Source organism: Rattus norvegicus, chromosome X, assembly GCF_021556685.1.
Source record: "Rattus norvegicus strain SHRSP/BbbUtx chromosome X, alternate assembly SHRSP_T2T, whole genome shotgun sequence".
NCBI classification, from domain to species: Eukaryota; Metazoa; Chordata; class Mammalia; order Rodentia; family Muridae; genus Rattus; species Rattus norvegicus.
This window is the reverse complement of record NC_141554.1, coordinates 15585309-15598142: the sequence shown is the minus strand read 5'-3', so window position 1 is coordinate 15598142 and position 12834 is coordinate 15585309. Positions and strand designations below refer to the sequence as shown.

At 38.2% G+C, this 12834-nt stretch overlaps 2 protein-coding genes across 30 annotated transcripts in view; one reads left to right on the top strand and one right to left on the bottom strand.

Moving 5' to 3' along the window:
- Positions 1–12834, bottom strand: part of Cask (calcium/calmodulin dependent serine protein kinase) — a 345044-nt gene that overhangs the window by 152358 nt on the left and 179852 nt on the right.
- On the top strand, positions 5154–10839 carry Gpr82 (G protein-coupled receptor 82). 2 transcript variants are annotated; one of them, NM_001401218.1, is given in 4 exon segments: positions 5154–5260; positions 6134–6221; positions 8424–8483; positions 8579–10839. In NM_001401218.1, a coding segment is annotated over 1 exon segment (987 nt). In that variant the 5' UTR covers positions 5154–5260; positions 6134–6221; positions 8424–8483; positions 8579–8612; the 3' UTR covers positions 9600–10839.

Here is a 12834-nt window from a genome sequence, read left to right as displayed (position 1 = left end):
AAATGTTAGGCTGTTTTTGTTTTCTTTTTCCTTTTTCTTCTTTTAATGGGTGTAGGATCTCAGTATGTGGCTTTGGCTGTCCTAGAAGACAGGCTAGCTTCACAGACATCCACCTGTCTCTGCCTCCTGAGTGCAGGGAGTAAAGGCGTGCACCACCACATTGGCTTGCCAGACTTTCTTTTTTTTTTTTTTTTCGGAGCTGGGGACTGAACCCAGGGTCTTGCGCTTCGTAGGCAAGCGCTCTACCACTGAGCTAAATCCCCAACCTTGCCAGACTTTCTTTTAACCTCCAAGATAATTAGAGTCATGAATATTTCACGAAAGCGACTCATGATAATCATTAAAACAAGACAAGACAAAAACAAGCCTTAAATGATTCATCCTATTCATAGCTGATGAGTGGCACTGAGTTTTCATCTTGAGATAATTTATTGTTTCAAAATTATTTTTACCTTATCACTTTTAAAGTGGTTTTCATGCACTAGAAAAAGGACATCTATAGATTTCTTAGAGCTTAAAAGAATAAGCTCCCTGTTTTTTGTTTTTCCCCAGCCTGTACTGCAGTCATTTCCAGCTGGAAACTTAGCAAATTGAAAGGAAGTATTGGGGCTTTGTTGCGGTGAAACACTGCCCTCTGCCGGCCACAGCTCTGAAGTAGCACGCAGCTTGCTTACAGAGGTGTTCTGTGGTAAAACTTAAGGAAGGTTTTCTCTCCAATTGCTTTCTACTAGGTATTTCTGGAGATGTGGAACTCAAACGAATTTATTATTTCCAAGCATCCATGCTTAGTATTATTAAAATCAACACATTTCAGGTTGGTTTTTCCTAAAAGAAAGGCAACAAGAAAATATTAGAAACAGAGCCCTGCATGTATACATGTATACTTGTTTGGAATGATGACTTGAAATGACTAATTTCAACTCTAAACTATTCCCACACATCAAAAGATTACCAAGATGCAAGCACCAAGGGGCGAGTCTCCGAGATTGGTAGGGATCATCAATGATAGCTAAAATCCACTGGGGAAAAGGGTGACATTGAATTTAGGATCTCAAACTATAACCTGCAGATTACATGAAAAGCTCACTTAAGTGAAAGCTATTTGGTCAAAGGAGATATGAGATACTTGTCACCTTATCAGAAGTAATAGCGCCCAAACAGACTCTATGTGTCTTTCATGGTCGCCTTTCCTTTTTGATGTTACTTATCTTATTTACTTAGTTTCCATTTGTTTTTCTTTTCTTTTCTTTTTTCTTTTTTTTTTTTTGAGACAGAAAGAGACAAAAGAGAGAGTGGGGGGGAGGAAGTGAGAATGTGAATTTGGGTAGGGAGGATTTGGGGGAGAGGAAAGAATATGATAAAGATATATTGTATGAAATGTCTTTTTAAATAAAATAAAACAGATTCTGTGAGTGCTATCTTATTTAATGTAAGTCGGGATAAAACAACATTTAATACTTGTGGTCAACTCAAGGCCTAGTTGTATTACCACAGAAAATTTGTTTGTCTTCTGTGGAAGTACATGAACCATCTAGAAAGTTGAAGAAATAAAAGAATTTATCTCAGAGATATCTTAAACCTTATATGTATGTATGTATGTATGTATGTATGTATGTATGTATGTATGTGTGTAATTATAAAATGTAGTTAAATGGTTGTCATTTATTAACACATTTTGTTTTCTTCGAGACAGGGTTTCTTTGTGTAGCCTTGGCTGTCCTGGAACTGCCTCTATAGAACAGGCTAGTCTCAAATTCACGGAGATCTCCTTGGGATTAGAGGGGTGTGCCACCACTGCCTGCCTGCCTGCCTCCCTTTCTCCCTCCCTCCTTCCCTTCCTTTTTGAGACAAGGTCTTGTTAGATAGACTAGTTTGACCTGGAACTGTGTAGACCAGGCTGGCCTCAAAGTCAGAGAGATGCACCTGCCCCTGCCTCCTGAGTGCTGGAATTAAAGGCATGTGCTGCCATGCCTGGCTATCACCAAATGTTCTAAAAGAAATTCACATAAACTCTAGCACTTCAATATTTGGGGCTCTCAATATGAACAACTAAATGTAAACACTAAGAGGTACAGGAAAGAAGACTTCATGCCCAATTCTCCTTCACCGGACCTTGATATAGCCCTATCCTGAATAAAGACAGAAAGGGACACAAATACAGCCTTAATCTTAAGACACTTTTACTGAGAGATTCAAAAGTGGCTACTAATAAAACGACCTAGTTCTTGGAAAGAAGCATGGAGAATTCTGGGCACTGATACATGATTTTAAGCTCTCTACATTCCCACTTGCTGTGTTGTGATGTGGGCACATGTTTACTTGTGGTAATTCTCGATAGGTCACATTCCTCCCATACTCCTGTCAAATGTTTTATTTTCAGAAACGTCTGCTTTTAAGGAAAGAAAATAAGTTTCTTTGTACACTTCAAAGAAAGCACAGGCACGGCAGTAACACAAGAAGTGCTGGCCCATTTCCATCTTTACCCACAGAGAAGAACAGTTGGTTCTGAAACATGACATGAACATACATGTACCTGCACACACATGGACACATGCACACATCCACAGAAAGAGGCGGGGAAACCCTGATGGTCCTAAAAAGCACTGACTTCTCATTCAGGCCCCCAGTCACCTAAAAGCACAATGTAAGCCTGGTGTTTCTGCCTTCATTTTGTACCTATCCCTCTAAATCTGGCTTATTAGTTATGTCTCCATATGTCAATATGAATCACTCAAGGGGTGTCTATCAGTGATCACTTAGTCCAATGTCCATTGAGGCCAAGGACACAAAGACAGGAGTAAAGGGAGCATCTTAGTGTTAGCTTTTTACCAAGGCCTGTTCTAGATGCCTACGAGGTACCTACAGATGTTCAATTATTATCCTAAGTCAGCATTCCTTTGGATTCCATCACCTAGATGAGGGCAGTGATCCACAGTGAGGACTACAGCATGAGCACTCAGCTCCTGAGGACCATCCTTGCTCCCTCGAACAATAAGAGATTCTACAGATCACCTGTGCTGAAGCAGAACTGAGACAATGACCTGTGAGTCACACAAACTACTGGCTACACCTTGACTAAGGCTGCTCAACTATGCACAGCTCTTGCCTCCTTGCCTCAATTTGTCCTCTGTTTAAAACCTACAGCTGATATCAGTACCCTGCAGAGGGATGTGGGGTCAGCAGACACTTATCTATTCCTCTTTCTGATGTGCACAGGATCATCTCTCCTTTCTCTGCCTTTCACAATTTGTCATTTGCTTCTTGAATTGGCATTTTTAGGATGGGTGGGCAAGGCCAGCCTGTTAAGGCTGCTGGAGAAAGAGCTTTCCTCCTAAAACCCTAGTTACCCCAGGCTCTTCCACAACTACAGCTTCTTGTAGTAGGATGTGAGGACCTGAGAGCAGTAGCACTGGAAACAAGGCTGTGGCCAGATACCACATCCTAAAGAGAACAGAATCACTGAACTTGAACAAACCACAGCTTTGAGTAGCAGGACTGCACTGCATGTCTTAAGCTAACTGGCTTGGGTAAGCATTGAACTGAACAATGCTTACCACGGCCCCCTTTGAGGTAAATCAAGAATGTGATGTTCTAATGTGCACATATTTAGACACATGTTCTTGTCTTGCACAACAGCTTCCCTCTCAGTGCCCCAAGCTTCTGATTGGTCAGATGGACAATTTCTAATTTGTCCAGTCGTAGCCAGTTTAGATATTAGCTTGGAGAGCCAAAAATAAGTTCCCATTTGAAACACACCAGTTCAAGTATGACTAAGGTATCTCATGTACTCCTGCTTTTGGTTTTGAGGGTGATTAGTAAGTGACCTTTAAACCCAGCCCTCAAAGTTGATAGAGGCAGTAACAACAGCTGGCCATGGGCGGAAAAATGGAATGGGTGCATGCCTGCCTTTTGGATCACTCTTCCTAAAGTACTCCAAAGGCATTCATTCCAGGGGCCAGATTTAAAAACTTCACTTGAGGCCGACCAGAAGGATCAGAAGAATCCGTAGGGAGGAGTGTTTGGGCAGATGATATGAGAAGAAATCAGATAAAGACACGTGGAAATCAGATACGTGGACAAAAGAAACAGCGCTCCGAAGAGGAGAATGTTGAGTATACAAAGAGTCAGAAAACACTTGTACCATGGAGTCCAAAAGGGCACATTATTTCCTAGAGTACTTGCAACTTGTTTTAATGTTCTTGAAATAGCTCCATGACAAGTAGTATTTTTGTTAGCTTAGAATTTCCTGCCATTAATTTTTCTACCATTGGAGAGTATTGTTTACTGTCTTCAAAACCTTTTATAGTATTTACCTAGTAGTCTCATGTGAGCTGCTCCTTCCCTGAGCCTCATTTTCTACCATCATTCATCACATGTGCTCTGTTCTTTCCTTTGACTTATTTTAAAGAACCATTGTGATTTACCAATTCACTAATTTTCGAATTCTCAGAGCAGCTCAAGTCTGTCTAACACATCACATCTTCCTTGGATTTTATAAAACCCCAGTTTGTGGTTTGCATTCTATTTCTGGGACCTCCATGTGCTGCTAGAAATATGGTAAAAACTCCAATAAATATCTGAGTCAACTGTACTGTTTAAGGAAAATGTACAACAGTAAAATCCAAAGCAGTCTGAGGATGAAGCAATGGCCACCTTTTTTTGTCCATCTTGGGAAGCTCAGGTCTAGGAAAGGGTTTGCCGGATATGCAAATGTCCCCGAATAGGGCCAGACTGAACATGCAGTGGGATAGTAGGGGGAAATGCTCAACCCCCTTTTTCTTCTCAAGCAGTTACCTTTACCTGTTTGGCTTCTGTTACTCTAAATGCTAAAGAAAAGCACACCTAAATGACAAAAATGTTAACTGCCAAACAAGTTTTGGATTTATTGACACCCCCTCACCCCCCACCCCACCTCCAACTCCTGGTGACTTTCTGATAATATCAGAATGTGTGGCTCTCTTTGTTCTTTCAATTCCTGCATCAGTTAACACAAAGCATCCAAATTGCTGTGAAGGTTAACTTGCAGATGTGTTTTAACTTTCTTCAGGAGGTCAAGGTTGATTAAGTTCTAGCCAGAGGCCAGGAGGGGAATGGGCACAGAGTTTCCTTTCCATTGTGCCACTGTATAACCCAGGCTTTCCTGCCCTTCCCGGAACCCAGTTCTCCAAGACAGAGCTTTGCGGATGGCAGCCTTATCCAGCTTCTCAGGATCAATCTTTGAGTAAACCCAACTTCTCAACGTCTACGTACTAGATGAGTGGTAAGCAGATGAGGCGGACTTGGGTTTGGAAACAAGAATTGGCTGAACAGGGCAGGTAGCTCAGTTGTCAGTGCTAAATGTACATTTACCCTTCACTCATGGTCAGTTCAGACTATGCTATAACTTGTTTTGAAACATACGTGCTACTTCCAAAACCCATCATAAAATGTTCTAACTCATGTACTCACTACTTCAGCTCCAAATGGAGGTAGAACATGCCAATTAGAAGCAGAGCAAAGTTGTTTATTAGTGACCAAACTGGGTTCAAGTCCCTATGTATGTACAGTCTGAGCATACAGATGCATCTCTGAGCATCAGCTTTTTCAACCTTAAACCAGCAGAGACCACTGATGACCATGCATTTTAATCCAGCCTAGTGACATTTGATTTGAGCAAGCTGGTATAAATAAGAAAACTTGAAGTTTTGTTTTCCTCTACCCTTGGAAAAGATGGATTGCAAAGAAGCTGTCCACAAATGATTTTTGTAGTTAAGTTTAGAGACAACTTTATGTTGGCATTTTATTGAGCTACTGGAAAGTAGTTCCTTCTATCATACTTACAGAAAAAGAATTAGTTTTGGGGGACTAAATCTTGGAAATGTAACTTCAGCCTCTCACAATAATAAAGCTAATAAAGCTAACTACTCCATGAAACAATCATAAGTACACTAAATACACATTTGTTTATAAAGTATGTACTTGTACTAAATATATATAGCCCACTAACTTCCTCCCACTAAAGAAATAGAGAAATGAGGGTTGTTTGGGTTTTTTTTTTTTTTTGAGGAGGTGCTTGCAATATTTACCATAGCTATTGAATTTCTTCAATAGTCTGATTTCCTTTTTCTCCAAGTTGTACTTGGTGTTATGTAAGACTACTCAGACTGATTAAGGACATTGGAAGAGTGAAGATCGGGGAACTGTGAGTGTGAAACCTTAGTGAACATAAGATACTCATACAGGTAAGGGTGAGTTTTTGTTCAGTTTTAGCTTAAAAATTAACTTTATAAATGTATACAAGGATTAGACTGTTTGAATTATAAAATCTGATCATTAACTAAGGCAGTCAGCATAAGAAGTGTTTAAATAGCCATGAGTAACTGCTGGAGTTGTAGAAGTTTTCTCATTTGTCGAACAAGCACACTGTGTACACAGACATTCTGCTGAGGAGAATGCACACTTGGAAACATTTTCTTGGAAGCAATTCTGTAAGAACTCACTTTTATTTGACTTCTCAAGTTTAATTGCATTTTACAAATTTCGGAAACTATTTTTCTGGTAGCTTTGGAAGCTGAAGATGGCGAGCTAGTTGGCCTTTGCTTTTGTAGTGACTTGACATCATCTGGCTTCTCAATAATGGTCTTGTGCTCTCCTCTCCTTAGGGAATACTTGCTACTGATATTCATAGATGTACTGTCGCCTCTGCTGCTCTCAGCACGTAATGCATTATCTCTGTGAGGCAGAGGCTACTGCTTCTCAGAAAAGAAGTTCCATCCCTTTAAAAAAGCTTTGGCCCTGAGGGAAAACCAAAATTTCTTTTGAACAGAAGGAATTTTTTTTCTTAATAAATGAACTGGTTCACTTCAATCTCGATTTGCCTGATTTTGAAATCAGCAAGGTTACGGATTAAGGTGGCATATTTAAGAGTCTGCACAACTGCGATCCATAAAGGTACCGTGAAGCATGTGGTGCAATTTCTGAATAAAAACTGTAAAGAAAGAAAATGAAGACAGCGATTGATTAAGGGTCTCAGTACTTGAATACAGACTAACTGCATAGTCTTTTAAGTGTTTAGGTAAGAGATTGGCTTAAAAGCGGTTTCAGAATGATAATGTGTTATAAAATGATCCTCATTTTTATAAAATGTGACATAATTTTAAAGCAATTCAAGATACAGGAAATAATAAGACCAGGATTCTGAGGTGGGGTAGAGAATGCAATCCGGAGAGGCAGAGATCACAAGATGCATTGTGAGAAAACCTTTTCATGTTTACCATCAAAAGAGAGAAGATGATTAATCAAAAAACTAAGAAACTCTGCTAAAATATGGTGTCCCAAAAGTCAATGGCAAAACCAGAGAAATCATGTGCCTTTAAAAAAAATCAATAAATATAATTTATTAGGTTGCCAATGATAACCTCAGCTTTGGAAGATAGAAATCATGATTGTTATTTGAGCAGAACATAGTAACTTTCCCATTCTCACCTGAGAAAAAGTAAATAAGGCAAAACAGAAGAGAGCCTGGTTGGGATTTCTCACTTCTTCACATAGCCCTCTACAGCAGCAAAGACTTAAAAAGAAGATATATCAAAACGTAAACACCAGAGCTGGAGAGGTGCCTCAGTGGTTCAGTGCCCTGGTTGGTCTTCCAGGGAGCCCAGCAGCCATACAGTACCTCACAACTGTGTGTAACTCGAGTCCCAGGGGAACTGATACTGTTTTCTGGCGTCTGCAGGCATTGCATGCACGTGTTGCATGGGCATACGTGCAAGCAAAACACCCATTCACATATAAAAAAATAAATTTAAAAAAGTAAAATCCACATCTACATTGATTCTGGATTGAAAATCTATAACCTCTAAACAAACAAACAAACAAACAAACAAACAAACAAACAAACCCTGAAACCCACAGATACTACACTCCAGAAGAGGACACATTAGGTACTCTAGCCATCAAGCACACCAAGGCTAACTTTGACACATAATGTAATTTACTGAAGTGTGAAGAGTTTAGCAGTATTTGGAATGAGAGATTACTGATGACCTTGTAATGACCACGGGTTCTGGAGTTTATTCTTATTCAGGATCTTGTCTGAGTATCTTGTTCATCTGGAATGGGGCTTACTTCTAGATTACTGGATATAATCAAGGTTGGAATTAAAAACTAGCTTTTACTTATTAGTTTTAAAAATAAAAGCTTACATATAAAAACTTGCAAATAAAAACGATTAATTCTTAAGTTATCTTATAAAGTGATGTGTTTTACCTGTCAATGTGTCCACATTTGTACCACTGTCCTCTTACTGTGCTTTTAGATATCTAGGCAAAATCTATCATCATTTACATATTGCTTTATAATCTAAGAAGTATAAATTTGTCAAACCTACAAATGGTAAATGTCAGGCATTTAATTAACTATTCGTATCAAACTTTGTTTTATAGACGAAGGCTTTAAATACTGTTGCTTTTACTTTAACCAGACCACTGTGAAAACTAGAAAAGGTAAGATGCTACCTGGATTTTCTTGTTCCATCAAAACAAAAAAAAATGCCTTTTGTTGTTAGTTTTAATATTAAGTATATATAATTCCATTCTAGCTCCTGTGACAAAAATCAAGAAAATCTAATATAAATGAATAATAATTCGACATGCATTCAACCATCCGTGATTTCTACCACAGCTTTACCAATCACTTACATCTTTTTATGTATTGTTGGTCTCTTTGGAAACTCACTTGCTCAGTGGGTATTTTTAACAAAAATAGGTAAGAAAACATCAACACATATCTACTTGGCCAATCTTGTGACTGCAAACTTACTTGTATGTACTGCTATGCCTTTCATGGGTGCATATTTCTTGAGGGGTTTTTATTGGAAATATCAGTCTGTACAATGCAGACTGGTCAATTTTTTGGGAACTCTATCCCTGCATGTAAGTATGTTTGTCAGCCTCATAATTTTAAGCTGGATTGCCATAAGCCGCTATGCTACTTTAATGAAAAAGGAGTCCATGCAAGAGGCCACCTCATGCTATGAAAGAATATTTTATGGTCATTTACTGAAAAGATTTCGCCAGCCCAAGTTTGCCAGAGCAACGTGTATTTACATATGGGGAGTTGTGCTTGTCGTAATCATTCCAGTTATCCTATACTACTCAGTGGTCGAGGCTACAGAAGACGGAGAGAGCCATTGCTACAATCGGCGGATGGAACTGGGAGCCAGTCCTTCTCAGATTGCGGGTCTCATTGGAACCACATTTATTGGATTCTCATTTTTAGTAGTAGTGACATCATACTATTCTTTTGTTAGCCATCTGAGAAGAGTAAGAACCTGTACCTCCATTACTGAGAGAGATTTGACCTACAGATCTGTGAAGAGACACCTTTTGATTATCCAGGTCCTCCTCGTAGTTTGCTTTCTTCCATACAGTATTTTTAAACCCATTTTTTATGTTCTGCACCAGAAGGAAGAAGACTGTCAGCAGCTGAATTATTTAATAGAAGCAAAAAATATCCTCACATGTCTTGCATCTGCCAGAAGTAGTACAGACCCCATTATATTTCTTTTATTAGATAAAACATTCAAGAAGACGCTGTATGATCTCATTACAAAATCTTAATTCACTGCACATACTACCATATGGTTGGCTTTTGGATAGAAAAACACCACAAAATAGAAAAAAATGCATGTGACTCTATTAGTGACATTAACGGGCACCATGAAAACCTCTATGGGTTTAAAAACAAATATATGCATAAAATGAGACTTGCAGTTCTACTTATACTGAAATGTGAGATGGCGAGACTTTTGGAGACAAGTCAAGCATACCAGAAGGATTCTACTGTGTATGAAGACAGACATTTTTTGTTTGTTTTCCATCAGTTGTGGATCTTCTGTTCAAAACACAATATTTGATGACTATAGGATGAAGAAGTGAAAAGGCTTAGGGGTTTGCCTGCTTTCTAATCCAATGCAAGTACCTATCTATGGTCAGATTTGATTTTCTTTATAACTTGAAAAAATAATTACAAAAATGTAAGTACTGGAAAAGTCAACCAGTAAGAAATGTCTTTATTTAAATACCATCTAACTGCATGAATAATGCAGTGTGAAATCAGTTTGGTATTATTTGGCTCATTTTACTGGGAAAGGCAATATTCAATGATTCTAATATTTAATACATAGATTTTATTTACATTTGAATTATACTTGTCAAAATAAAAAACTATACACACACACACACACACACAATCATATGCCCATCTATATCCTATTTTCATATATTTCCAATATAAATAATGGCACTATCAGTAATGACAGTACCTGCTATAGAGTTACGTTTAATTAATTTTTTGTAAACTAAACAAATGAAGTATAAAGAAGTGTAATCATGTTGGCTAAATGGCTGGCCTCTGGATTCAAACTCTCTGGGTTCAATACAAGCTCCATCTCTTATTTAGCTGGAGAATCTTGAGCAAATTATTTGCCCTCTTTATATATTAGCTTTTTTTAATTATGGAACAGAAAATATGACCTGGTTCATATCACTCTTATTAAATCAGATACTGTTCCTATTGTGAGCTACCCGCTAGTCAGCACTTGCTCACTCTGTGTATACAGTTCCCAATTATAATTTTAATCATCACAACCACAAAGCATGTTAATGCACTTACTGATGAAAAAACCCAGATATGAAGTTAAGTGGTTATCCCAATTCCTCCAGTATTTAAGTATATTTAAGAAGCAATCATTTCTTAGTGATAATTTCTTTCGTGTAATCTTGCCAGTAGGAAAAAGTGATTATATTCTGTATTGTGTATATTATGATTAAAAATAAAACAATGTGTTCTCCGAATGATCATAAGCCCTATCTTCCTTTGCTACTTCCATGGCACTTGCATTCTCTTCTTGAATGGGAACAAATGAAACAGCTGAGTAAAATCAACCACTGCGCACATTCGTTAGGAACTGCTCAGAGGCTCATTTGCCTCTCTTCCACATGGTGCTCTTCCACTTTGGTGCTCAAAGAGAAGTTTACGTTAAATTCATGTGCGTCTACAGATCTTTAATTTCATAGCAGGTTTTGTTCCTGAACAAGAAGTGTAGAAGCAACTCATTGAATAGATTCTCTAAGAGCCATGCGCTCAAAATTAGTAGACAGTTTGTGTAGTTCTCATCAAAATCCAATACTGAAGAAACCTAGTAAATCCTTGTTCTTCTTAACTCATTCCTTAACTGAGAGATGAAAATAGCCAAAGCTGGAACACATTCTAGCTTCAGATACTTACAGAGTATATCTATTCTTCTGTGTCTCTGTTTGCATACGTACATGCATATGTGTGTGGGTGCATGTGTTGCAACATGTGCTTGGGTGTAGAGACTAGAAGTTAACTTTAGTTTTTATCTTCAGGAGCCATCCATGTTGACTTTGAAAGAGTAGAGTCCCTCACTAGGACCTGGGCTTACAGATCATAGAAGGCTGGCTGGTCAGTACGTGCCAGGGATGTGCCTGTCTCCCCAGCACCGGGATTACTAGTATGTGTCACCTAGCCTACCTTTTGACTTGGGTGCTGGGCACTGAGTACTTCTCCCCAGTCTGTACCTATCTCCCTAGTCTGAGTACTTATTTTTTCATAGGACCATTTAAGTTTTTGGTTCAGTAACATGCAGAGACAAAGGGTAACTAGAAACCCGGTGATCTGTACAGGCTGAAAACTGAGGTGTCTAAGGAGTGACTTTGCAAATCTGCAAAGCCCAGAATAACTCCACATTAAGTGCATTGTCTGAAATGCCTAGCGTTCTCCAAAGTTCCAACTTATCCTTACTAAATAAGTTTTAAACCCCAAATTGATTAGACTAAGAGGAACTGAAATGATCAGAATTTTTTATGGAGACTGTATCATATTAACTCACTGTACCGAGTTTCAAATATACATATACTTTTAAAAATTGTTATTTAAAAAATCACTTTGCAGCTGGAGAAAAGGCTCATCTGTTCAGAGTACTGGTTGCTCTTCAGAGGACCTGGGTTTGATTCCCAACATTCATATTGTGGCTCATAACTGTCTGTAAATTTAGTTCCAGAGAGAGAATCTAATGCCCTCGAAGTACATGGACATACATGCAAGCAAAACACCCCAGCACATAAAATAATAAAATAATTAAAAAGCATTCCTTTCACAGGCAAGGTACAGTGGTGCACTCCTTTAATCTCAGTACTTGGGAAGCAGAGGCAGGCAGATCTTCTAGTCTCAGGCCAACTAGGACTGCATAATGAGATCTCATCTTTTTGTTGTTGTTACTGTTGGTTTTCTTTTCTTTTTTTTTTTTAAATTGCCTTACAGTTCTATTTACTATGTTAAAGATAAATGATATTGCTAAACTAGAGTTATTAATATTTAAAAGGTAATATGCAAAGAGGTATGCAATTTCTCTTTGGATTGCTCATTCTGACATAAAATGGAAGCTATATTAAATTATACATTGAGTTTATTCAATATATTTGTCTTTGTATGATTTCTATAAATCATGTTGAAGTTTTCATAGTATTGAAGAATTGGTTATTTTAAAGTATAGAAAAATATTTTTTAAAAGCATCACTCTTTAAATCTACCCTAATTTTAAGGTTTATATTTTAGAAATCTCAAATATTGTAACTATAGAAAACAGGAGTGATCCCTTCTCTTCCTCCCTCAGACACACTTTCCTTAAGGCAACTGTGAAATTATAAGCCAGGAATCCAAACCATTAAGATTGGGCAAACCAAATTTAAGAATCACTATTTAATCTGAAGCAGGTCCGCCTTCCCTGGGTAGGAGAAGAAGGTGGCCCTTCGTTCTGATTTGGTGAGAACT